We start from the raw sequence: 24,795 nt of genomic DNA, 5'->3' as shown, positions 1-24,795 counted from the left end.
TTGTCGTCGATTCAACTGGCCCCCACGAGGGGCGTTTGAGCGGGGGTGGAACACGAAGCTTGAAGGTGTAAGTGGGAGAGTACAGCTGAGAAAGCTCCGACTACGGTGCGGGTATCGGATGGACTAAATCGTGTTTTGGAGTCGAGATCGTGAATCTTGGTTAATCACGAAGATGAAGTATAACACTACTGAAATAACCAGCTGAGGCTTTAGAGGTGAGTCTCGAGTGATGAAAAGTAGAGGATGTTATTGCCCAGAGTACATCCATAGAAGATGCCAGCCAACTGCGATGTCTTTGAGGACAGAGGCCAGCATCTCCCCGCGGTTCTCATGTTACAGTCAGACCCTTACGCCATCAAGCAGCCCTTCACAGCAGAGTTGCCCAACAATGCCTCTTCTCATACCGAACTGGCCAGATCATGTGCAGTTTAACGAGATTATTAGCCAATGTAACTCCGTAGTCGAACAAGATCAACTCTGCCGATCTGGAGCAGCCACCCGGACAAATGCTGGACAATTTACACAGCAATTCGCGGGGAAAGTTGGAGAAAATGCACCCAAGCTGTCCCCGCGTGATCCATGATCTCATCCGAACAAATCGAAGCATTTGGTGAATGCTACTATATTGATTGAGGCCTTTAGCTGGAAATACAAACACCTATATAAAACCGTGGAATTAAACATCGCAGACACATCATTCTGCCCAGCCGTGATCTAAACAGTCTTCTATCCGCAATCTATCCGAGAGCCTTCGGTTATTCCGCTTGCCGCTATCTTTCCCAGACGTTCAACCTCTACCACAATGGTCAACATTCCTCGAACCCAGACGGCTGCTACCGTCCCGAAGCTCGGTGGCGGAGTTGTCTTTGACCACAACTATCCGGTGCCGCAGCCTAAGCACAACGAGGTCTTGGCCAAGGTGCTCTATTCCGGCGTGTGTCAGAGCGGTAAGCACAAACTTGGCCTACACCAGCTTACACCAATCTCTAGTTTCCGCAACAAACAAACAAACATTGAATCACAGTTCTTACTCATGCTTCCCTGCAGATCTCCACACGCAAGCCGGCGTAGCTGCATCAGCCGACGGAACGCCAATCACCAACGTCAAGCTCCCTCACGTAGGAGGCCACGAAGGCATCGGCCGTATCATCGCCTTGGGCCCGGGAGTGGACGAAGACATCAAGGTCGGAACATATGTCGGCATCAGGTTCGCCAGTCGAATCTGCCGGCGGTGCAGCTTTTGTCTAGCTGGCAAGGAACAGCATTGCATCAAGAGCACGAATCACCTGCACCATGAAGACGGGAGCTTTCAGGAGTACATTTCCTTGGACGCTGGCTATCTTACGATCCTGCCTGATGACATTGATCCTGTCGTCACTGGGCCAGTTCTCTGCGCTGGATTGACAACTTACAAGGTAAGCGGTAGACAACTCCCCTATCCAATTGCAAGTCCAAGGTGGCTAACAACCACATGCTTAGGCTGTCAAGAATTGCAACGTCAAAGCAGGAGACTCTGTTGTGGTAGTCGGTGCCGGCGGCGGCTTGGGCCATCTCGCAGGTATTCACCCTCGCATTTCCTCTTCATCTTCCGATGCTAATAGAAAGTGATGCAGTTCAATATGCACAGGCGCAAGGTGCAATCGTCTACGCCGTAGACGGCGGTGCCGAAAAAGGAGAGTTCCTCAACTCCCTGGGTGTAACCGGCTACGTCGACTTCACCACCACCCCGAACCTCACTGAGAAAATCCGCGAAATCACCAACGGCGGAGCAGACGCAGTCATCGTTACAGCGGCAAACGCAAAAGCCTTCTCTCAAGCGGCCGACATGCTCGCCGTCGGCGGGACTCTCAGCTGCGTGGGCATCCCCGCAGAGAGAGGCTACCTCGAGACGCCCATCAGCACCATCGTCATCAAGGGCCTTCACATCACCGGGAACTTGGTGGGATCGCTCAAAGAGTGCTTGGAGGCGGTGGATCTTGTGCGGAGGGGGATTGTGAAGCCAAAGGTTACGGTGCGTCCGTTTGAGGATTTGCCAAAGATTTACGAGGAGCTGGAGAGGGGTGATGTTATGGGGCGCATCGTGTTGAAGATTGCAAAGGACGAATGAAGGAGGCTTCCGCGCTGTAGACCGATGACAACCTAAAGAATAAACGTATGCCTTATTGATCGGTAGTTTCACGTCGAGAACTGAGGATTTGATATGAGTGAGTACATGTGTTGGGACAAGTGACCGGAGGCTTGAATCATCGAGGCCATCTTAGTGGCATCGCTCATCGCAATTAGGCCCGAGTAAGCCCCCGTCATGCTAATTAAGTTCCCCAAATAAGGATTTAGGTTGCATACCTTACCAGCAGATTGTGGCCGGAATTACGGAAAATATGTAGCGTGCCACTGGACATTCTATGGGTCGTAGGGCGCGCCAATTGTGATGTGGTTCTACTCTTCAGCAACCTCAGGATATAAGTCCGATGTTGACTTGACAACTCGACGAGTCAAAGAAGGTTAAATAGTGGGAGTCCCGTAACTATTTATCTCGATCCTTTGTCCCCTTTCACCAGACTCTCCAATCATTATAAGACCAAACTTCGAAACTCGGTATCACAGTGGTTCCTCATATCTCATCTCAGCTTGACTGGTCTTTGCTGTTATACATACACTACAAGCCCAACCATGTGCCAAACAATCGGCAACTCCTCATCAACCCAACGGGCAACTCTGACTGCCGCCGCCAGAGCCCAGGTGCCAAACCACCCCGCCGCCCAGGAAGCCCTCCAAGTCGCCCTCAACTCCCTCTCGCCATCCCTCTTCAACCACAGCCTCCGTCTGTACATCTACGCCCAAGCCATTCTCAACTCCTCGTCGGCCGGCCTGCCAGGCTCCCACGAGGCCTTCAAGGGAGTTCCGCTCGAGCCTCACGTGCTCTTCGTAGCCTGCATCTACCACGATCTGAGCACCATCGAAAAGTACGACAACAATCCCAAGCGCTTCGAGATTGTCGCCGGCGACGAGGCAGTAGCTCTCCTCCTCCGCCACGGCGAGTCCGAGTCCGTCGCCAGAGAAGCCTGGCTGGCCATGTCCCTGCACACGACTCCCGGCATCCCGGAGAACCTCGGAGGAGCCGTGCAAGCTCTCCGGCTGGGCATCCGGACGGAGTTTCGCGGATACGAGTTGCGTGAGGACGGGCTCTCGGAGGAGCAGTGGAGGGTTGTGAGGGAAGATTTGCCGCGGCTGGATATAGAAAAGGATTTGTCGGATGCGGTTGTTCGACAGGCGCTTGTTACGGAGGAGAAGGCGCCGAGGATCAGTTGGGCGGGAGAGCTATTGAGGTGGAAGAAGGCGAATCCGGATTATCAGGGAACGAACCAGGCTTTTTGACGAGACGGGAGGGTCCAGTGAGGCTGGCAAATAATGACCGTATGGCTCAGTCCAGTATATCTGGCCTGAGTCTTGGATATCCGTAGGCCTAGGTGGTAAGTTCGATGCAGGTGATTTCGGTCAACTCAAGTAATGCGAACAACTCACGCTTTCAGGGCTATCAATATCACTATTTAGTTGCGCTTCTGGCATTCGGATCTAATTCTAGAACATCGCTTGAAAAGTCATCTCATATAATCCTTCACGCAGCACCCGCACTGTCCTCCACCTCCTTCACAAATGCATGCAGCTCAGCCACCTTCTTCTCAGCCTCCTGCTTCCTCTGCTCCTGCAAATCAAACGTTGCCCGCATCACATCAACCATAAAAGGCTTCAAGGGCGCTTTCTTGGCAGCCCTGTAGTCATACACCACTATATCCTCAAAGCACTTCGCCGCCGGCCGCCTGTGCTGCTCCGAGTACATGACGGCTTCCAGGTAGAACCGGTCAGAGCTGGAGTCCGGCTTTGTGACCAGTTTGTGCAGCACCGTGACGCGGTCTGGGAATGTCATGGGCTGTTGACGCGATCAGCTGTGGTCGGGAGTTGAAGTGATGCGTGCGAAAAGGCTTACGAATTTGAAGTCGGTTCTGATGCTTGCGAGAATGAGGCCGACGCCTTTGGGAGTCATTAGGTCGTACCATTCCTGCTCGTACTTGGGGTCGGAAAACTGGGCGAGTTTCCTTGTCCAGTTGACGCGGCCAGACTCGGCGAATCGATTGTAAATGACATTGTTGACGTGTCCTTGATAAAGTTAGCAACGTACACCATCTGGGGAATGAGGCAGTGTTCATTACCCTGCGATGTATCAGTTAGAATGAAGCGTTAAAGTGGCTGTAGCTCATAATCGGATATAAAGAACTTACCATCATGTCCTTCAGTCACCAACAACAGGCAATTCAGAGTCAGCCTTGTCTCATACCGTCTCAACATCACATTCAAAAGAGCAGAGAGATCTCACCATGTCTCCCCATTGCACAGCATGTCGGTCAACCCCCCTCCTCTCTTCGTCAGCCAGGTATCCCTCCCGTCCCGCCGAGAGCTTCAACCAATTCTGGTCCAGATAGGCCAGTCGTTCTTTCACCTCTTCGATCTTTGATGGCGCAATCTTGAGCGACAGAGACTTGTGTAGTTTACTCTGCAAGTCGGATAGCCATCTGGAATTGACTGCTCCGTTCTCGGATGCTGGTGGTGGCGTCGATGCGCGTAATCTCGCCGTGGTTGTTAGGGTGCGAGCTGACGAAGGTCGCGTCGCATAAACAGCCAAATGGCTGCTGGTGATTCTGGAGACTGTGCTTCTCATCTTCTCTCTATGCGGTCAGGAGTCAATGCGTGTTTACGAACCGAGATATAGTATGTTAACGATATATGAAGGTGAGGAAGCTCGGCCTAGTGGAAAGTAAACTGGAATCGGCTATTCTCGGTATCTCGTTGTTGCCGCTCTGCTCCTATTGTTTTAGCCGTCTTCAGTGGGCCACGAACGGCATATTGGGTTCAATTGCTCTCTATAATAAACGAAACCGAGAGAAATCCTGATAGTTGATACTTCCATTGTAGACGGATTCTATTCGAGAGCAAGAGAATTGGATGCTGGCGTCACAGGATCATGTCACTTATACGTAAGCTGAGACACTTCTTTATGAGCACGTGTATGAACATAAGCATCATCAATTCGTACTTATCCACTCATCTCCGGGCGCAAAGCGCAATATATACAAGAAGAAAAAGGATATATACATCATAAAAGGGCATATATGTGCATAGCGAGGAGTGGGAGTAAGTCACCCTCCCAGCCCGCCACTGAACCCGAGGGGCACTCGGGCATATGTACTGCGTTGTTGCCGCGTATCCAACACCAAGTAACTACCTGAGAAGGAGTCTCTTAGGTAGAGTACTGGGCAACGTAGCCAACCTCCATCATGGCGCCATAGCCATCGAGGGTAGAGCTGTTGGGGTTGCCGGGCTGTTCAGATGTTAGCGTCGTGTAAGTGAAGGATGGACTGCATATGTTAGGACAGGACTTACCCAGCTGCCACCAACAGCAACGTTGAGGATGAAGTACAGGGGGCTGTGGGCAATGTTGTTCCAGACACCCTCGTTGCCGATGCGAGAACCGGTGATCTGGAAGAAGTTGGCGCCGTCCAGAGACCAGGTCAGCGTCTCGGCCTGCCAGTTGTTGGACGTGCGGTCAATCTCGACGCGCCAGGTGTGGAAGTCGTTGGGGTTGTTGAAGTTGACGGGCCCGCCGATGCCGTTGCCCTCGTTGCAGATGCCGCCAGGGTAGACGTCGCAGTGGAGCGTGCCGTGGCCCGTGGGCTGGCCGTTGACCTGCTCGAGGATGTCGATCTCGCCGCAGCTGGGCCAGCTGCCGCCGTTACGCAGCACGTCGCCCAGCATCCAGAAGGCGGGCCAGATGCCCTGCTTGTTGGCCTGGGCGTTGCTGCCCATGCGGATGGAGGCCTCGAGGCGCGTCACCTTGCCGGCCTGGGGGGTGAAGGTGTACTTGGACTCGAGGCGGCCAGAGGTCCAGCCGCCAAAGGTGCTGCTGTCCTTCCAGGGGACCAGCTGCAGGGTGTTGCCACCGCTCAGCTGGACGTTACTGGTGCTGGACGAGTACGTCTCGAGCTCGTTGTTGACGTTGAGGTTGCCCGTGATGATGTTCCAGTTGCCCGTGTTAGGAGACGTGCCGCCGTTGCCCGCGAAGGCATCGTTCCAGACCAGGTTGAAGCCGCCGTAGGACGGAGGCGCCCAGGCGTTGGAAACGCCAACAAAGGCGAGGATGGCGGCGGCAACCTTGGGGGACCACATTTTGGATATGTTTTCAAAAAAAAGGGGGGGGATGGTAAAAAGGAGGGTATAGGACGGTTGGTATGTACTGGGTGTTGTGTATATACAACTTGGGGTTGGAAATATGTACAAAAGACGTGGGAAAGGAGAGACTATTGCAAGGCTCCTGAGCCAAAATGAAGCTGCTAGTATATCGTCAAGATATTCTTGGTGACACAAGAGAATAGACGGGATCGACGAGAAGAGGCCTGCTCCTTTATGTACATCGGCATCAAGCTCGAAGGCGAGCAACAGTGCTTGGTTCTGGTCCGGGGACTATGCCCAGTGACCCTAGGTCATTCCAGTGCTGTTTTGGAAGGTGAAAACTCTCGAAGGAGACTTGATGCAAACATGTCACCAATGGAAATCCTCACACGCAATCGCCATCCGGGATGAACCCAAGCCGGACCGATGATTGGGCCATAGTCGGGGGGGGGGGGGGGGGAAGTTTGCCGAATAGTCAAGAGTGCCCTCGAGCCAGGGCCTCATGAGCTCCTACCAGTGAGCGTGTGTGCCTGCACGCTCAGGGCTGCGAAAAGAAAAAACAGACGAGAAAACAAGCTTCCCCAATGACCTTGGCCGGCCTTTCCAGAAGGGGGAACCATGAGCCGGGAGAGGGACTCTAATCGGTGGGGAATAGGACGACGTCCGAAGAAGTTCGATAGGGGAGCGATATTGGACCAAGGGTTGTCGAGGAGAAAATGCTACCTCGAACAGGAATCTGAGCGCGTCTTCTGACGGACGGGCCGATAGGCTTGGATGGTACACGTGGGATGGAGCAAGAGACTCATCAATAAAGTCGCTGGATCTTTCTCATGCGGCCAGGATAGAGGCATGACTGGGGGGGCGATTTGCGGGTTCGATGAAGAAGAGCATGATCGGGTCAATCTGCCGCTCGGCATCGAAGATGCAAAGGAAACTATATCTTCCATCTTGAAGTCTGTGTATACGAGCACACAGCGTGCTCATACAGGGAATAGTGTCATCCCAAGGAGGAATACAGGAGATTTTCTGCCCATCATCTTTCATTCCGCCCCTGTCACCCCTCGGTGTCAAGAGCCGCAGGTCCGTCCTATCAAGGAGACGCGGGACCGAAAGAAGATGGACGAATGGGCACAGAGATCCACGGCCGCCAAGAGAAGCTTGGCCCGGGTGGCTTTCCGCCTTCTAACGACCATCCTAGCCATCGGAGACGGCCTGGTGTGCGTGCCTGAACGGACTGACTGGCGCCAGGTCATGGACCCCCCCTGTTCGACCAGGAAGTCTGAACTGCATGGAGTCGTCTGGGGTACAGAAAGCCACCATGCAGCCGAACAAAATGGACAAGGGGAGGGAGAAGGAGCCTAAGACCGGCGTTTGAGGCGGCATAAACATGATTCGATGGTGCATTGAGCTTGTGATGAAAGGACTCTTCATCACGTTGCGACCAAGGGCCGCGAATGCCAGCGCCAGATGATGGCCGATCATGGCAGTCAGCAACACTCATTGCTCTCTCGTGAGCCCTTGGTGAGGCATCGTGGGAGAGTCACGCAACCCCCTTTGGGATTGTCCCCGAAACGTAAATCCTGGGGTTCATCAAGAACGTGACAGTTGGATGGCGAGCAAAGCCGCCCGCCTCCACACCATCTCCTGTATTGACTGGCGAATTGCCGCCGGGGGCCAAAAGCCTGGGCGCCTCCCGGATTAAGATTAGCGGAGGAGCGTTCGAACGGCCTGTTGGAGCAATCAACTGAGGGAACTGAGCGAGGATAGATGGTAAATACAGTAGTAACAGGCGGTATAGCATGAGGGTTACAGTACTAATGCGACGGAGATAGGGACCCAGCTCGAACCAGCTTCTAGGACTCTTCTCGCGCGAGTCATTGCATGATCCGTTGAAACCTGGGATCCTGCAAAAACGTAGGAGCAGTCACAATCCTATTCACCAGGCGAGCAACGCTATTGCGTTAGCAAGCCCTGCTAGAAATATTGGCATTGCACGCAGCTTCCGTGAGCGGAAACGGGCCTCCCCATAGCCCGCAGATACATATGGGGCGCCCATGGCCGGCACTTTGGCCGTGTGTCCGACGTATGGCCGTCGTGGCTAGGCAGGATTCTGACAAGTTTGGTGTTTCTGGGCCCTGGCGGAAGGATTGCGATGCTGGGGATCGATGCTACTGTGCTCGAGGATGGACATGTAGATGTGGACGGAGACGGAGACCTCCGCAAGAACCCGTGGCTGGGTACATACTATCCGCCAGACAGAAGGAAAGATTTCTTGCGAATATGCCACATGATAATTCGTCGAGGATCGAGTTGGTCTTCTTCTCCAGCTTCCTCGGCACTTGAGAAGCCTGAGTTGTCGGCTAAAATACCGACCATAAGCGCCCATGTCACCACAGAAACGCTCGCGTCCGGGGCATCTTAGACGGAGGATCACCAGCCACTCACCAGCCTCTCAACAGCTGCATGTAAGACTTCCAGCATGGACCTGCATTGTCTGTACGCGTTTTCAAGGCATGTAAGCTGCCAGGGACGCTGCAGCTTATCTTCTGCGCACGCACGACTCAAAGAAGAATCTCGATAGAGCCAGCGTCCCATCGAAGAAGCTCTTCAGAATAAGCCTCGCCCGCGTGGCGAGGCACTTCAGCCGGAATACATACGTGTCTGCTGTGCGACGTGGGCTTGCAGAGATGCTTTTCATCGTCCTGCCTCTTTGAGGGCCCTTGTACATACGTGTCCGGGATCCCTAGGCTGTGCTTACATACCTAGTATTCTCTTCCAAGCCGGGCAATTTTAAGAGCGTATAGGCTTTAGACCGTGGCTAACAAAAACGTGATGTTTTCGAGATGCCTTTTCCGGTCAAAGCAAGCATGGCTTCAGCTTCGGGAGAGCTTCGAAGAGGAGTCCGGCTTACGCCGTGTATATATTTTTTATAGGCCATCCAAGCCTGGTAACTCGTCTTTTCAGTCACATTCCTCGCATATGAAGGATCTGAGTTTCTGATCCTAGTTCCATGAACAGCATAAGCCCGTTCGCCCCATGATGAACCTGGTCAAAGCTCCATACTACTGCCATGCCCTCACATGGAGCGCACAACCTCCGCCTGCGCTCTCGATCCTCATTCTACATAGGTCTGAATAGCTTCAGTAACCAAGCTCCAGTAATATAACACCTCTTGTTCCCCTTCGTACCATGTTTTCGAAAAGACGGTTGCTGCTCGCATTTAGGTTTTAGAAGACGCCTTATCGCCGAAACTCACCTCGGACTTTTGCGTCCCCAAAGCAATAAACTCATGAACCCCGCGTTTTCATTTGTCTCGGAGTCTCCATTGTTACGGGGAATGAAATCATCTGTAAGACGTACGAGATAATCTTCATCTGATTCGACACAGGCTGTTGAAATCGAACCTTGAAGAACAGAGCCCCTCTGTATCTCACCCCGCTGTACTTCCTCCTTTGGTTGATACAAATATCGCGAGGCTTCACTGTCGGAACGTCAAACCTATTTCCATCTGTATAGTTCCATCACCCGTCCCAGCTGTGACACTCATCCTATCAATTTGTCCGAAAAATGTCCTCTGCAGCCGCCGTCTTCGCCCCCGGAGCAACCGCCCTCATCACCGGCGGAGCTTCCGGAATCGGCCTCGCCATAGCCAAGCTCTGCCGCAGCAAGGGCATGAAGCTGCTGCTCGTGGACCGAAACGCCGAGGCCCTCGAAAAGGCCAAGGCTGAAGTCGGCTCATCGCCAGACGTGGCCACTTCGGTCCTCGACGTCAGCAGTTCCGACGGCTGGGCCTCGCTCAAGGAGCAGGCTGCCAAGACGTTTGGCTCGATCGAGCTGCTCGTTTTGAATGCTGCCATCAGTGGCAAGGGGACGTGGGGTGATGGTGATTACTTTAGAAGCGTAGGTGCCAAGTGCATTCACACAGGAGCCTGTGAAGAGGAATGTGATGATGACACATGTCAATGACATGTCCATGGCTGACGGTGTGATGTTGTTGTTACTGCATAGGTCCTCGAGACGAACCTCTTCGGAGTCATCAACGGCATCAACGCTTTTCTGCCGGTAGTCCAAGAGGCCGCGAAGAGCCGGCCCACGTCGATTGTCATCACGGGCAGCAAGCAGGGCATCACGAACCCCCCAGGGAATCCCGCCTACAACGCCTCCAAGTCTGCCGTCAAGACCATCGCCGAGCATCTCAGCTATGATCTTCGAGACGCCAAGACCAGCGTCCACCTTCTCGTCCCGGGCTGGACATTTACAGGCATGGTGAGTATTGGCATACATGTCCTTGCTTCTTCATTCCCCGCAGAACTCGTATGAGTGAAGACACTCATTGGATTTCTTCTACATCTGACGTTTTTGCAATCTGCTGTAGGCAATGGCGCACGGCATCAAGGAGAAGCCGCCGGGTGCGTGGGCGCCAGAACAGGTAGCCGACCACTTATACAAGAAGATGGAGCAGGACAAGTTCTACGTCATCTGCCCCGACAACGAGACCACCGAGGAGACGGACAAGAAGAGGATGCTGTGGAGCGTGGGCGACATCATCAAGGAACGGCCGCCGCTTTCGCGCTGGCGACCAGAGTGGAAGGAGGAGGCTGCAGAAGCTATTGCAAAGACTCAACTCTGAGGTATTTTGTCAGCTGTAAGGTCCTTGCGATGGTAAGAATGATGCTTCCATTCCATGTCGGAATGGAGTGACGGCTCTGTCGCCTGCTTCTTTTGGAAGTCATGTTCTTGGTGCCATTGATGTGAAGCTGGTGGACTGTCGAGGCACTACAACAGTCTCTACGCCAGCATACTCTTGAAAGTAGCTTCATCAAATAGTTCAGACCTCACCACCATTCGAGTGTAACGTGTTATTACCAATAATGCTACCGATCAACCGGCAATAACATCTCCAGAGTTTCAGTGCGTGCCATAAAGTGTCCGGCGTCAACTCGGCGAAAGCGCAAGCTTCCCACAGATAGGCTAACCCCAGTCAGTCAACTCGAGACAGGATTCTAGGTGTGGTAGCAATCTAAATAGATGGGCACACATCATCTGTCAGATTTGGGTGCTTAATTTCCGTCCTGCATGCCGTTTATGCGCCTCATCCGCTCTTCAGTGACAGATGGGGAGCACTTGAGGCACGAGACCTAGTCCTCATGTTGGTTGCAACCGTGAGCCATGCAGCAGAACAATGCTGGTGCATACCATTCAGGTTCAGCCCGAATCCACCGGCTACCATTTCATGAGTATCATGCATGCGGAGATCGAGCAACTTTCACAAAAGGCGGACAATGGAGAACTTCGTCATCGGTGTTCACTTAGTTGTAGATATCTGGGCAACACAAGCATTTTATTACCAACTGTGTGACCAAAGCACGCGCAGAAGATGCTCTTGTGTTTCTCCGGGGTATCACAAGCAAGCCTCTTCATTGGCAATTAATTTGTTCATCGGAGCCCTACTTCTTGGCTCTTCTAGGAAACCATCGCGTTGCGGAATCTCAACGATCCGTAAGTCGTAATTGTGGTTGTAGTCAGCTATGTGACAGTGCCGTTGCCGAATGACAGCATGCTATTTCTTCTCATCCGACGTCTCCCACATGAGAACTTGCGTGCAAACAATGAATGCAAAGCCCAACGACAAAACGAAACTTACTCATCTCTTGAACCGATAAGACAAAATGCCGGACCCATGCTGTTGGACGCCCGAGATGCCCGGGTCCCCATCCTCTCAATTTCCGTGTCGAGCTGTTGAAGACCAGTCTCTACTTGTCTCCGCTGTTCTCGGCTTGCCTGATCAAGCTGATCAAGCATATCTGCACTAGTAGTAGTCGCCCGTGAAGGTCCTCCAGGACTGACCCTCCCCGAGCTGGTTTCGCTCTTTTCTCGTTGCGCAAGGATATCGTGCTCCCGCTCGAGCTTGAGCACCGCTTCCACGCGCAGTCTCATGGCCTCCTTTGTCGTCTCCTCCAATATGACGGCATAATGACACCTCTTGTACACACCTATGCCTGTCAAGACGAGGCCAACTACCTCGTAGGTGAACAGCACCGGCAGTGCATAGGACAAGTGCGGGTTGCAGCCATGCGACCAGTTGTCCGTGAGCAACTCATACGCTGCGTGCGCCGGCAAGGCGTATCCCCAACGGTAAAAGGGAGACACGAGGCTGAACGGAAGTATGATGGAACTGACGTTGACCACGACCCAAGTGACGAGAGCCATCGAGACGTACTGCGGCGGCAGCCAGATGGTGAAGACGTCAAAGGCGAGAAAGTTGGTATGGGCAAATAGCCATAGGGTGAGCCAGGTGATGGCATACTGACCACCGGAAACGTGCCAGTTTGCTTTAAACGCCCAGATGGCAGCCGAGTTCAGCAGCGAGCCCAGCATGGTGAATGTGATGGAGATGGCGTCGCGCACGACAACGATGCGCAGGGGTGATATCCGCGTGTAGACTTTGAACGAGGCGTAGAGTCCGTTGATGGTGGCGAGGTAGAAGAAGTCTTCAATCAGAACCAGCACAATGGTGATGGTGTTGTAGACTGTCCGGGTGCCCTGTGTTGTAGGCTTGATGTTGATAGACGTCAGCGTCCAGGGATTCGTAAAGGCGGAGATGGCTGCAGCATTGTTGGTGGACGGGATCGTGGAAAACGCCGACGTGCCGTTGAGGGCTATGTAAGACGCCTGCGCAGTGTCTGATAGCGTGTGGAGGCTACTCGAGACGAGGCTGTCCATGATGGCTGAGTACTTGGCTTCGTTCCAGATGAACAAGAGGACATCCGATCCATTGTACTGCGTTGCGTCGAGGCCGGCAATGGCAAGGCCTAATCTTGTGGAGGCTCCCGGAGACGTAAACAAGGCAGCCCAGTAGTGAGAATGGCACACGGCTTCTCTGAGGTCGGCCTGAGTGGGAAACTGAGAGACCGGTCGTGGAATCAAACTCGGAAACTCGTGTGACTGCAGCGAGCTGTACGCATTCCGAACAGCATCCCCGATGATGCCCCCATCGTAATCTACAAAGAGTATGTGAAGATTATGCGTTCGAGGCCCTTGCTGAAAGAGAGATCCGTAGAGGTAGCAGAAGAGGCAGAAGAACAGCAGAATGTACAAGCACAAGTTCAGCAACGTCGCCTTGAAGAACTTGGGCCTAATTGCTTTGAGTTCCGGATGGTCGAGCGGGAGTCTATTCTCGTGCGCGCGAGGATATAATCTCCTGATCAGCGGTGGTGCCATCTTGAACGGATCTCAGCTTGACGGAATGCGGAGGAGGGGGAGGCTGATCCACACCCGTCAACCGGCCGTTAAGTATTGAGCTGAATGCAAGATGCCGGAAGCTCCGGCTGACCACCGGCGACTCCGGTGTTAGTCTTCCATGTGCAGATACAACTACTGTGTGCTTTGAGTTAGTTTCTCCAGTAAATTAAGCTTATACTATCATTATTCTCACCTTGATGGCAACTTGGAAACTGGCAGGGAAATGCTTTGCATGCAAGAAAATGCTTTGTATACGTTCCAAGCATCAAAATGGCGTCTATACAAGTTACGCACCAAACGCTTCGCTGACAATCTCTCCCTCATCCGGCGTCACAGCCATTTCCAAAAGCTCATGCGCCGCTTCGACAACTTCGCCCTCGATGCCCGCCTCCATGACCAGGTCTTCCTCGGCAAAGCTCAACCTTCCAAGCGCAATAAGGTAGCGCTGACTTCCTCCGTGTGATGATGATAGTTTCCGACTAATGTCGGCCAAATTGGCTGTCGACGGGTCCGTGGCGAGGGTGTGGATGAGAGTCACGCACTGGGAGATGATGCGATATAGCTCTGCAGAGGTCGTCGACTCGACAAACTTGAGCGACGACGACGTCATGACGTCCGGTAAAGGAGGAAGAGTGCTGGGCGGGATCGGCTGGTCATACAGCTCGTCGATGGATGTGCTCAAGCATGCTACCAGGCGCGGGATGGCGTTATCGTGGGATGCCAGCTGTTGGGCGCCAAACTCGTGTCTCGCAAACGTCACCAGCGTTCGAAGAGCAGCAAGGCGTACGCTTCGTCTTTGAGCGGGCGTAGTTGTGGCACGAGGATGCTCCATCAGCTTGGCAGATACCCGTTCGATGACGGCCCGCGCTACCGATGCCGCGTCCTTGTCGTCAGAAATGGGACCGATGGAGTCGGGCAGCGAGGATGTGGCCAGCAGATCGAGCATTCCAATGATGTCGGCAATCTTTTGCTTCGGCATCAGAAGAAGAAGAGTAAAGTCGAGAGAAATGAGTTTCCAAAATGCAGGAGAGGTGTATCTAGCGCCATCTTCAACCTCGGCGGGCACTGTCGCGCAGGCCAAAGACGCAGTGTGAAGTAAGGACAGCATTTTGGTAGTGTCGATATGCTGTTCCAAGAGAGCCTGGTCGTCGCCGTTGGTCGCCGCCGTATCGGAGAGCCGCGAAAGTCCTTCTGCAACGGTGAATATTGTTGTCTGTGCAACGGGCACTAGTCGGGGGATGATGAGAGGCGCAACAGACGACGTGTTGAGCTGAAAGGTGAATGAGATGAGCGCCACGAGATATTTGATGGGCTCCCAGAAGCGCTCCTCAAAGCATCGGGTCCACAGTATGATGATTTGCTCTGCAAAATCAACAAGCAGCTGCATTGGCTGGTAGGGGTTGCCCATGAGGGGCAGTCTCTCGAAAATGAGGGCGGAAAAGGAGACTGCCGGGTCGGAAGGAAAGGAGATGCGTGAGAGAATGTCAAAGGTGGGCGGCTGTCCTTGGGCGAAGCCGTGATCAAGAACAAGTTGCAGAAACTACAAAGCTCACCAGTCAGTCATCCTGAGCAGACGCAAAAAGGATTTGTGAGGTTATAATTACATCAAAGGGAGCGGTGGGAGCGGCTACAATGACAGGCTGCTGCAACACCGGTTGGGAGATGGGCTTCGTGTCCATCATCTCGACATCGCCCGTGTGGATGTCGAGAGCCTTCATGGGCGACTCGGACACGGGACGCTTTCGTTTCCCCTTGCTCGGGGTTCTCTCTCCGATATTGGCAGCGACAGAGCCAGCAGACTTGTTTCTGCCCTGGCCCTTGCTTGGGCTCGCAGCGATGTCCATGTCATCGAAGCCATCAGCAAAGCCAAACGTTTTGGAGGCCTTCTTGGGCGTTGCCAGGCCAGCGGCGGCGGTATCTCTCTTACGCGCTCGGTCATTCGCCTCCCGCATATCACGCTGCAAGAACTGGAGCTCAACGTTGGCGTGCTTCTCAGCCGCCAGGGCCGCTTCCATCGCCCGTTCCTGTTTCTGCAATTGCTCGGCATTCAGCTTCCGGAGGCGCGAGATCTGCTCGTCGTAGCTTTGTTGCGCCTTTGTCGAATTAGAGCGCAGGATGGAGGCTTCACCACGAGCAGCATTGAGCTCCGCCTCCAGAGCTCGAATTCGCTTTTGCAGAGCCGTCACCATAGCCCCGGATTGCCCTTGAGAAGGCAACGGCAAAGCAGTCATCTGGGCTGTCTGGGGCCGGACAGCGCTCTGCGAAGGATCCGGGAACCGCTGTGAGCTCATGAAGGGCTGGTTCAACGGCCGGACGTTGGCCATGCGAGGCCGCTCCGCCATGGCGGCGGCGTCAATCGCGGGGTTCCATCGAGGGTTGGGCACCGGAGGGATAGGAGCACGCCCTCGCGGCGGTTGTTTCTGCTGCTGCTGCTGCTGTCGCAACGTCTTGTCGACAATCGGCCGACCAACGGCGACCCCGCCATCGTTGATGACCTCGGTCGTGTCCAAGTCGTCGTCCTCCTGCTCCCAGGCATAGTCAAACTGCTGCGTCACGCCGTGCCGGGCATGCTGAGCCTGGGTGGACTGCAGCGCCCTGTTCTCGAGCTCCTGGAGCACATTGTCGGTGAGATCGTCGAAGCCGTCGTCGGAGAACTCGTCGAGATCCATCGCTATGGATCGTACAACGACCGCTTCATGGCTCCGGGCGGCTGTGAGCGGCGTCCTGGTGCTGGCAGGGCTATTGCTTGCTGACAAGGATGCGGTTCATGGCGGGACAAACAGAGGCGGTGGTTCGCGGTCAGGGCAATGCTGGCGAAGAAACGCGACGCGCAATCACGTGCAAGAATCTGAGAGTGGCTGAGCTGTCGTAGATGTGGCTGACCTTGTGTCATCAGGCACTTCGAAGAGATACCTTACTAGGTAGTTACTACTAACCCTAACCTATCGCCATGCATTCGATCAGAAGCAGCAGAGTGAGGAATACGTCATAGATTTTTCTTCCTTCAAGAATGGCCAATTGCAGCCAAAGGTGCATAACGTGGCTTTCCATTGGCATGAGAGACGATGGCTGGTGCAAGGCAAGGCAGGGCTCAGCAAGACGGCAGAAGAGGCGGTGCAAGTCCGCAGCCCTCAATCTGCGCATCATGTCGCATGACGTCGTTGGCCAGCTTCAGTCGAGCACGATCCAACAGCTTTTTGTTGGGTGGTTGAGCTTCATGGACCGAGACAGCAGCAGCAAGCTGAGATCACATCAGATTTACGAACGAGCATATATAGGAAAAAGAAGGGGCGTCTTGCAAATAATCTTCCAGATCGCTGATATTCTGTGTCTGTATCGATATCCTTCATTTCCGTCGATTATGTAAAGCATCCAATGCGAGCAAAATCTCGTCACATGCTGCGGATTTGCATGCTGGCTTCATGGTTGCGGGGAGGCCACCAGGAAGCATCTCCGGGCAGCGACTGCGGACTGTCGCAGGACCCCGAACTGCTGGGGCTGCTCCGATCAAGGCAAATTACAGCTGGCCAGCGCTAAGCCCCAGGCACCGACAGGCGCTCGTCTAGCACCCACAGCCTCTGTAACTGCCTCCAGATCCTCGGCTCAGCTCAGCGCAGCGCAGGGAATAACGGGGCATGTCCAGTCCAGTCCACTGCATCAAATCTGGCCCAAAACTTCTGTCAGCTCCACGTAGCTTCTGAATCTCAAATCTCCCACATCACCATTCTGGTCGCCCCGTTTTGAACAGACTGCCCGCGCCTGCAGTCTGGATGCCGAGCAGCTGAAAGGTGAGACTCAATTCTCAGGAGCTGGTTCAGCGTTCCGCCGTGCGCTGGACGGACCGCAGCTGACACTGCGAATCGCAGCCTCTCCGTCGAAATCCCCTACCGTCGACAAGCATCGCTCCGAGCACTCCGTCGAATCGCAACCTCCCATCGTGCGCCTTTCCACTCCTCAGACTCATACACCGCCATGGCCCGGCCAAAGAGAGGGGGCAAGTCCCCGATGAAGAACCCAAACGGGCAGTACAGCGGCTCCGAGGGCCGGCGGTCGAGTTTCAGCGACAAGAGCGAGGACGGATCCCCAACAAGGACCAGGCCGCAGGCTCAGGCCAACAAGCTGGCGTCTGTTGAAGAGGTAAGCGGTCCTCTTCGGTGCCGTCTCGACATGGCTGAGGAACCGAACGGGAACAGCTGGGAACTGACGCTTCGCGACCGCAGAAACCCGCGACAGCCGCCGAGAAGCAGGCCGAGTACGAGAAGAAAAAGGCAAACTTCTGGACGCGCACCTTTTGGACGCTCGTCATGATCTCTGGCTTCTTTGGCGCGTTGTTCATGGGCCACATCTACATAATCGCCATTGTCACCGCTGTCCAGATCATCTCCTTCAAGGAGGTCATCGCCATTGCCAACGTCCCCAGCCGTGCCCGATCGCTGCGCTCCACCAAGAGCTTGAACTGGTACTTCCTGGCCACCACCATGTACTTCCTCTACGGAGAGAGCGTCATCTACTACTTCAAGCACATCGTGCTCGTCGACAAGGTGCTTCTCCCGCTCGCGACTCACCACCGCTTCATCAGCTTTGTGCTCTACGTCTTTGGTAGGATGGCCCCTCTTTTGGCTGTAGCATCTCGTGTGACTGGACTATCTAACGTCGGCCATAGGATTCGTCTACTTTGTCGCTTCCCTTCAGGCTGGGCACTACAAGTTCCAGTTCACCAACTTTGCCTGGACTCACATGGCCCTGTACCTCATCGTCGTCCAGGCTCACTTTGTCATGAACAACATCTTTGAGGGCATGATTTGGTTTTTCCTGCCCGCGGCGCTGGTCATCACCAACGACATCTTTGCTTACATCTGCGGCATTGCCTTTGGCCGGACGCAGCTCATCAAGCTTTCGCCAAAGAAGACGGTCGAGGGATTCGTCGGCGCATGGGTCATGACCGTGCTCTTCTCCATCCTGCTCGTCAACATCATGACGCGCTCGAAGTATTTCATCTGCCCGGTCAACGTGCGTCCGCCAGCTTCCCCCTTTTTCTTCTTCCCCTTCGCCCCTAGCAATCGTACTGACACTCCAACGTGTAGGACCTCGGCGCCAACATCTTTACCGGACTCAAGTGCGATGTCAACCCCGTCTTCCTCCCGCGCACCTACAGGCTCCCCCAGTTCTTCTTCCTACCGCCAAACTTCAACTTCTCCCTCACCTTTGCGCCGATGCAGCTGCACGCCCTGGTGCTCGCCACTTTTGCCTCGCTCATCGCTCCCTTTGGCGGCTTCTTCGCCTCTGGCCTGAAGCGCACCTTCAAGATCAAGGACTTTGGCGACTCCATCCCCGGCCACGGCGGCATGACGGACCGCATGGACTGCCAGTTCATCATGGGCTTCTTTGCGTACATGTACTTCCACACCTTTATTGAGGTGCACAAGGTCACGCTGGGCAGCGTCCTGGAGACGGCCATCACGAGCCTGGACCCCGCGGAGCAGGTTGAGCTGGTCAAGAGCATGTGCCGGTATTTGAGCAACCAGGGCATCATGCCCGAAGAGGTACGTTGATCATTAAACGCAGATTATGTTTCTTGACCATGTCAGCTAATCACGTCTTCGAACCACAGCTTCAGGCTTGCCTCGAGAAGGCCACGTCCTGATGCCCAGCATCTACGGCCCGGATGTATCAAATCCGCCAGCTTTCAAATCTTCTCATGAAAACCTACATACCACCCCTTCAACTATACCTTATTTCATATAATGAATGACCAGACACTCAAATCTCCCATTTCTTTTCAACCTCGCATGACGGCATCATGAGAAAGACGGAACAAGTAACTGTGTGATCGATGGGGAGGGGGGCAGGGATATGGAGCGCAAAAACAGAGGGGTGGCGGATTTGGTGGCGTTGAGAATTTAAAAGGGGGTAAGAGTGAAATAATGGATGTGGACTATGAAAGAAAAAAAGCATGCGACGTTCGCGTGCTAAACCTTGTGGGCAAGGGATTGATGATATAAAGGGATTCTTTTTCTCCTTCTTTACTTACTTCTTCTGTCGCCCTTGACTATTTGTATGTATCTTGTCGTCATTGTAGGTAGTCGTCGTCGTCGTCGTCCATGTCGTCGTCCGTGGCACTTTGGAAGCGGGTACGGTCAGGTCCTCGTGGGAAGAGGGCCATTCTCATACTGACTAGAGTTTACGAACAACTTCCGTCCTTTAAACCTCACATCAAAGTGTTTCTGAGCTTTTTGGCGTGATTTACTTGCTTGAAATATTTTCCCCGAAAAGTAACAAGGTTACATGTTACAAAAGACCTCCCATGGCCTCCTCGTAGCGTGTATTGGAGCATTGTCTCGCCGAAAACATGTTACAGCCTCCTCTTCCACCCGCCCTCTGCTTCAAAAAGCTTACCCACCTCCTTGGCCACCTTGAGAAGATGCCGGTCGCGATACCGGCCTGCCACAAGCGAAACGCCAATCGGCATCCCCGTGAGCCCCTGAAAGCCCGGGATGTTCACCACCGGCGTGTGAAGCGCCGACCAGCCCGAGCAAAACGCCGCGTCGCCCGTCCACTCAATGCCCTCCGGCGCCTCGTCGACGGCGCTGGGGGTGAGGATGGCCGTGTATCTCCCCGCAATCTCGTCCATCTTGGGCCGAAGGGCGGCGATGCCGTCCAACGCCTTGAGCTGCTCGCGGTGGTCGTAGCCAGCCTTTCGCTCCACATAGCCAACCAGCTGCGGAGAGAGCTGGTCTTTGGCCGTGCGGTGCTCCGGGAGGAAGCACGTTTCTCCCTCCGTCTGCAGGACGACATTGTGCCAGCGAGGCAGGTTGTCGAACTCCGCCGGAAGGTCAATCTCGTCTACCTCTGCGCCATGGGCGCGGAGGATGTCGACAGCGCGAGCAATCGCATTGCGCGTGCCCTCTCCTGCGACCGGCCAAACAACTGTTTTACATAAGGCAAAGCGCGCACCCTTGACGCCGTTGAAATGGCTCGGCTCATCATCACGCAGCGCGAATGCATCAGAGACGAGGTCCAGATCGTCCACGCCGCGTGCAAAGATGCCAATGGTATCCAGCATCAATGAGGAAATCTTCATCCCTTCACGGGAAACAGCGTTCCAGGTGGGCTTGAAGGAATAGACGCCGTTAAAGGAGCCCGGGCGGATGGTGGATCCGCCGGTCTGGGTGCCGAGGGCAACCGGGGCCTGCAGGTCTCCAACGGCTGCCCCAGAGCCGGAAGAGGAGCCGCCCGGGGTGCGGGACGGGTTGTGCGGGTTCCGTGTCGAGGCTGGTCCGGTATAGGAGGCTGCCAACTCTGCCGTGGTTGTTTTCCCTAAGGGTCGGGGAAGCAAAGGGCGTCAGCGATGTGTGTGTCATGCGTCAGACATGGCCGAAAGGGATGGCAAAACCAACCAAGAAACAGGACGCCAGCGTGGCGGAGGAGAATAATGGATGCTGCGTCAAGCTTTGGAAAGTCATTCTTATAGATTGGCGAGTTATGGGCCGTGGGCATATCTGGAGGCGCCCAACATTAGCTTACCCCTGTGCCATTACAACCACCACCACCACCAGCAGCAGCAGCGAGACGTCTTACCCTTTGTGTAAATGACATCCTTGACGGCAATGGGCATTCCATGCAGTGGTCCCCTATCCTTCATAGGCACCTTGTCCAAGGCCTTTGCTTGCTGAAGGATGTAGTCCTTATCGAGGTAGGCCCATGCCCCGACGTCGGCATCGCGCACATCGATGCGCCGTAGCAATGAGCGCGCATAGCCTTCAATCGTCAGCTCGCCAGCCCGGATCTTGACCAAGGCTTCGGCCGCCGTGAGCGTGTATGCGTCGTCACAGCCCATATTGCCTCGTACAGCCCTCCGAACCCTCCTGGGAAGAAGTGCAAGTAGGCACTCCAGCTTGGCGGTTTGTAAGCGCACCGGGGGGGGTAGTTCTTTTATAACGACGTCTGGGCGACGTGGGCGTCCTGGTTGACCAGGGCGCTGTTTGCTAATCAGCTATACAAGGATGCCTGTCAGCTGTACCTGAACCAGCATCTGCCACACCCTGAGTGCGTCTCAGCCGCGGATATTATTGGCCGGTCCGAGCTGGGATTCGCCTGATGAGGCAATCCAAGAGACTACCAGGCGAGATCAGCGACGAGCAATCAGTTGCCCAGGAGAATCACAGATGTACCCTGAATCTCAGGAACTGGAGAATCAGGATGCAGAGCACGCGAGACTTTTGCTCCTCTTTCAGAAGCAGTCGAGGTGATGGGCCTTAGTATGATCCACACGAACTAGAGCGTGGAGTGAGCAAAAGACTGGGCAGGGTTAGCAGAGAGGGGGTTTAGACTGGGCAAGGAGCCAGGTGGAAAATGTCCAATTCGGCGAGCAGTGGGATGACCTACTAAGATTCACAGTAAAAAGCCCTTGGCACTATCTCTTGGTCTCGTTCACAAGATGATTCTCTTGAAAGCTGCAGAGCGTGAAAGCCCGTGATCATCAGGGGGGGCATCTTGTATATATACCCCAAGGGCCAAGGGTCCGGGATATCTGGGCGTATAGGCTCATTAGGCATAGGACGCCATTGATGGGCGAAAGCTGGACGAGAAGACTGTATAACGCGGCATGGGCGCCTCGGATCCGACCCGCCACGCAACAGCCGCAAAAAAGCAATTCTCGATGCCCCCTTCTTCGCTCTGCGTGCCTCGATGCTTCGCCCAAGGTTCGGTCTTTGGGAGCTGTCCGCTTGTGTGACAGGGCCGAACCCGGCCCCTCTTTATCACACCTGCGATATTTCAGTCTGCCCATGCCATCTCATCAGCATGATACCCACTCTGCCAGGTCAGGTTCGCAGGTTGTCGGGATCGAGACGTGGACGAAGTTGCTCGGTAGGTAGGGCCTGCAGGATATGTGCTAGCCCTGCCGCTCGTGACCCAAATTATGCAGGGAATTCGCAGCGTGTAAGCGAGCAGGCCCAGCGGCGGCAGTTGCAAGCGTGGTGGTACGCCCGGAGCGCCGGTGAAGCAGCTGACAGAGTCACAGTCGACACCTGTGCAGGCCAGACTGAAGAGCGGCGGCTGGGCTGGGCGACACGGCAGGATCCAAGGCTAATACCGGGCGGTTAGTCCTTGGCACATACTGTACTGTCGTGTAGGTATGGTAGTTGAGGCAAGCTGGGTGCTTCTGGCAGGCCCGTCAGCGCCGTCTCGGGCTGCATGGCGTGCTAGCGTGCAGCCGGTCAAGCAAGCAGGCAGGGGGAGAAGTTGACATTGGGCTGAAATCCCGGCCTCAGTTAGAGCTGCAAATTGGTGGGGGAATTGGCCTCGGACCGTGCCCAGGGGCTGCCTGGCCTCGACACGTGGACCGGCAGCTCTCTGGCCTCGCAACGATGCAGTCAGTACGTTTGGGTTGCTGTACGAAATCAGCATGCATGCATGCTCCTGTACGTGCGATGATGTATCATCGAGGGCTGGCTCTGATCGGCCTCGATTCCCCGATCATGGCGTGGGCAGCCCAGCACGGGTGGGGATGGAGCCGGCGTGGGCGAGGAGCCCCGCTGCTGCTGGCGAGAGCCGGTGTGGTTGACACGATCCGACAGAAGATGTTTGGTGATGCCGGGGGTCATGCAGCGTCTTGGGGGTGAAGAGGATGACGACTAGGTATTTGCTTAGAGAGAGACAGACGAAGCAGATGAAGTCGAGATGAAGTCGAAGAAAGGTGGTGAGCTGTCCGCACGGGGCACCGACAGCTTTGGGAAGGCGGAGAGCGATAGGACGGCAGAACTGATGGCACACAGACTCTCTCCTCCAACATCATCTCAACCTCACCTTACCACGAAGCACACGATCAGTCAAGGGTTCCAGGCTGCTCTCCGCTGTGCCAAATCCGCTCCGATCAGGCCCCTGTGGTCATTTGCGATATTCCAGCTCCCAGGTCTGGGGTTCTGTATGCACGAATCGATCCGCCCCAAATGTGGTCACGTTTCAGCCCCACGACCTCACACAGGTCCTACAGAACACAAGCTGACGGGCGATACTGGCATTACACACAGCTGTTGTGACATTGCTTGGCTTCACGCCTGTCACCTTTCAACTTTCTGTGAGCATACTGATGTGCGATACATTACACATGTAGCACTTGACGCGAACTCGCCAGCATGCTGTATAAAGAGACTGCGTACGAGACAATAAGCAGGGCGAATGCATCACCTTCAAGTCACGGGATGCCAGCGAGCAAAGAGGAATAATGCATGATGGACAACGGAACCGAGGGGCACTGTTTGAATGAATAGCTGGCTCGGTGGTGTTCCATACTGCATACATGTCCTAGGCGAGTACCAGTCAACATGGACTGCAGACAGGATGATGATGTGGCTGGCTCAACTTACAACTTGAACTTGCAACACACCACAATCACACAATGGTCAGATGGCTTTTCGTTAGCTTGCTTGTGCGAATACATACGAGCATGTCCCGTCGTCATGGCTTCCAATGGCTGCCCAAGAGCTGCAACCCTGGATGAGCCAACTCAGATCGACAACAAACGCACGAGTCGGCCCAGAAGCATCTCATACATGTCCACTTGGGCTTTTAGCAACCTTGTTTCAGGCATGCAAACACGATCCCTTTGACCATATATGGTTGGGGATGCGAATCGGAACGGACGTGACTGGCTTACACTCCCGAGAGGCGCCGCCTCCCCTGCGGACGCCAAGGGGTCAACTCGCAGCTTGTTGCAAATCAAATCGAGGCATTCATTAATCGTGTGCAGATTGCTTTTTGTTTTTTTCCCTTTTCTTTTTCTTTTTTTTTCCTTTTACTTTCCATGGCAATACGACGTAAACGAGCCGGCTGTCGGCCTTGTTCTGGTTTAGACAAGGATTCGAATATCCAAAATTGTCCTCTTGTTTCTTTTTCCTCCCCTTGTTAATCTACTAGTTTGGCGATGCTACCTCGATATGAGATGAGCAACCCGGACACATCCAATGAAGCATCCATGCGCCCTGCGCCCTCCCGATGCTAACTGCTTATTGTGATTTGCCTCCACGGACTTTCCAGGACGATGCCCGATATTAAAAGGGGTCAGGCGAGCTCTCCCTACGCACGGCGCTGCGGCCATCGTAGGACGACCCGACTCTAGTCCGTAGAACTGCATCAGCTGCCATGCAGGGCGATTCTGTCCAAGGAACAATAGGCGGAAACAATGAAAGGCTATTGGTCGAGTATCATGAAGAGGCGCAGTAGGATTGACATCACAGGGAGCATCATTACCACAACTTGCATTTCTTTCCCGCGTGTGGCTTGCAGGAGGGATGGTCTCGGTGAGCAACGTGCATATCGTGGGGGCTGGAA

At 54.4% G+C, this 24,795-nt stretch overlaps 9 protein-coding genes across 9 annotated transcripts; 4 read left to right on the top strand and 5 right to left on the bottom strand.

Moving 5' to 3' along the window:
* Positions 1-802: 802 nt before the first annotated feature.
* Positions 803-2,107, top strand: CCMA1212_005487 (Alcohol dehydrogenase 2; the record flags this gene model as incomplete). The annotated part of the gene is made up of 4 exons (XM_073702744.1): positions 803-947; positions 1,048-1,415; positions 1,480-1,558; positions 1,614-2,107. 4 exons carry the CDS (start codon positions 803-805, stop codon positions 2,105-2,107), a joined length of 1,086 nt encoding a protein of 361 aa, XP_073558905.1.
* A 563-nt stretch (positions 2,108-2,670) lies between these two features.
* CCMA1212_005486 (uncharacterized protein) lies at positions 2,671-3,375 on the top strand (the record flags this gene model as incomplete). Its single annotated transcript, XM_073702743.1, has 1 exon — positions 2,671-3,375. The coding sequence occupies one exon, from the start codon at positions 2,671-2,673 to the stop codon at positions 3,373-3,375; it is 705 nt and encodes a 234-aa protein (XP_073558906.1).
* Positions 3,376-3,616: 241 nt separating this feature from the next.
* On the bottom strand, positions 3,617-4,898 carry CCMA1212_005485 (uncharacterized protein; the record flags this gene model as incomplete). The annotated part of the gene is made up of 4 exons (XM_073702742.1): positions 3,617-3,928; positions 3,986-4,117; positions 4,373-4,721; positions 4,894-4,898. 4 exons carry the CDS (start codon positions 4,896-4,898, stop codon positions 3,617-3,619), a joined length of 798 nt encoding a protein of 265 aa, XP_073558907.1.
* Positions 4,899-5,293: 395 nt separating this feature from the next.
* On the bottom strand, positions 5,294-6,219 carry CCMA1212_005484 (Glucan endo-1,3-beta-glucosidase A1; the record flags this gene model as incomplete). Its single annotated transcript, XM_073702741.1, has 2 exons — positions 5,294-5,374; positions 5,437-6,219. 2 exons carry the CDS (start codon positions 6,217-6,219, stop codon positions 5,294-5,296), a joined length of 864 nt encoding a protein of 287 aa, XP_073558908.1.
* A 3,570-nt stretch (positions 6,220-9,789) lies between these two features.
* Positions 9,790-10,852, top strand: CCMA1212_005483 (Dehydrogenase/reductase SDR family member 7B; the record flags this gene model as incomplete). Its single annotated transcript, XM_073702740.1, has 3 exons — positions 9,790-10,122; positions 10,231-10,488; positions 10,598-10,852. 3 exons carry the CDS (start codon positions 9,790-9,792, stop codon positions 10,850-10,852), a joined length of 846 nt encoding a protein of 281 aa, XP_073558909.1.
* Positions 10,853-11,862: 1,010 nt separating this feature from the next.
* On the bottom strand, positions 11,863-13,443 carry CCMA1212_005482 (uncharacterized protein; the record flags this gene model as incomplete). The annotated part of the gene is made up of 1 exon (XM_073702739.1): positions 11,863-13,443. One exon carries the CDS (start codon positions 13,441-13,443, stop codon positions 11,863-11,865), a length of 1,581 nt encoding a protein of 526 aa, XP_073558910.1.
* Positions 13,444-13,750: 307 nt separating this feature from the next.
* CCMA1212_005481 (uncharacterized protein) lies at positions 13,751-16,133 on the bottom strand (the record flags this gene model as incomplete). Its single annotated transcript, XM_073702738.1, has 2 exons — positions 13,751-15,004; positions 15,069-16,133. The coding sequence occupies 2 exons, from the start codon at positions 16,131-16,133 to the stop codon at positions 13,751-13,753; spliced, it is 2,319 nt and encodes a 772-aa protein (XP_073558911.1).
* Positions 16,134-17,436: 1,303 nt separating this feature from the next.
* On the top strand, positions 17,437-19,108 carry CCMA1212_005480 (uncharacterized protein; the record flags this gene model as incomplete). The annotated part of the gene is made up of 5 exons (XM_073702737.1): positions 17,437-17,601; positions 17,658-18,063; positions 18,128-18,474; positions 18,549-19,007; positions 19,076-19,108. 5 exons carry the CDS (start codon positions 17,437-17,439, stop codon positions 19,106-19,108), a joined length of 1,410 nt encoding a protein of 469 aa, XP_073558912.1.
* Positions 19,109-19,816: 708 nt separating this feature from the next.
* CCMA1212_005479 (Glutamyl-tRNA) lies at positions 19,817-21,301 on the bottom strand (the record flags this gene model as incomplete). The annotated part of the gene is made up of 3 exons (XM_073702736.1): positions 19,817-20,781; positions 20,862-20,963; positions 21,043-21,301. 3 exons carry the CDS (start codon positions 21,299-21,301, stop codon positions 19,817-19,819), a joined length of 1,326 nt encoding a protein of 441 aa, XP_073558663.1.
* Positions 21,302-24,795: the final 3,494 nt, after the last annotated feature.

Source organism: Trichoderma ghanense, assembly GCF_004382785.1.
Source record: "Trichoderma ghanense strain CCMA-1212 chromosome Unknown scaffold_5, whole genome shotgun sequence".
NCBI classification, from domain to species: domain Eukaryota; kingdom Fungi; phylum Ascomycota; class Sordariomycetes; order Hypocreales; family Hypocreaceae; genus Trichoderma; species Trichoderma ghanense.
The sequence above is the reverse complement of the archived record's forward strand: the minus strand, read 5'-3'. Positions and strand labels throughout refer to the sequence as shown.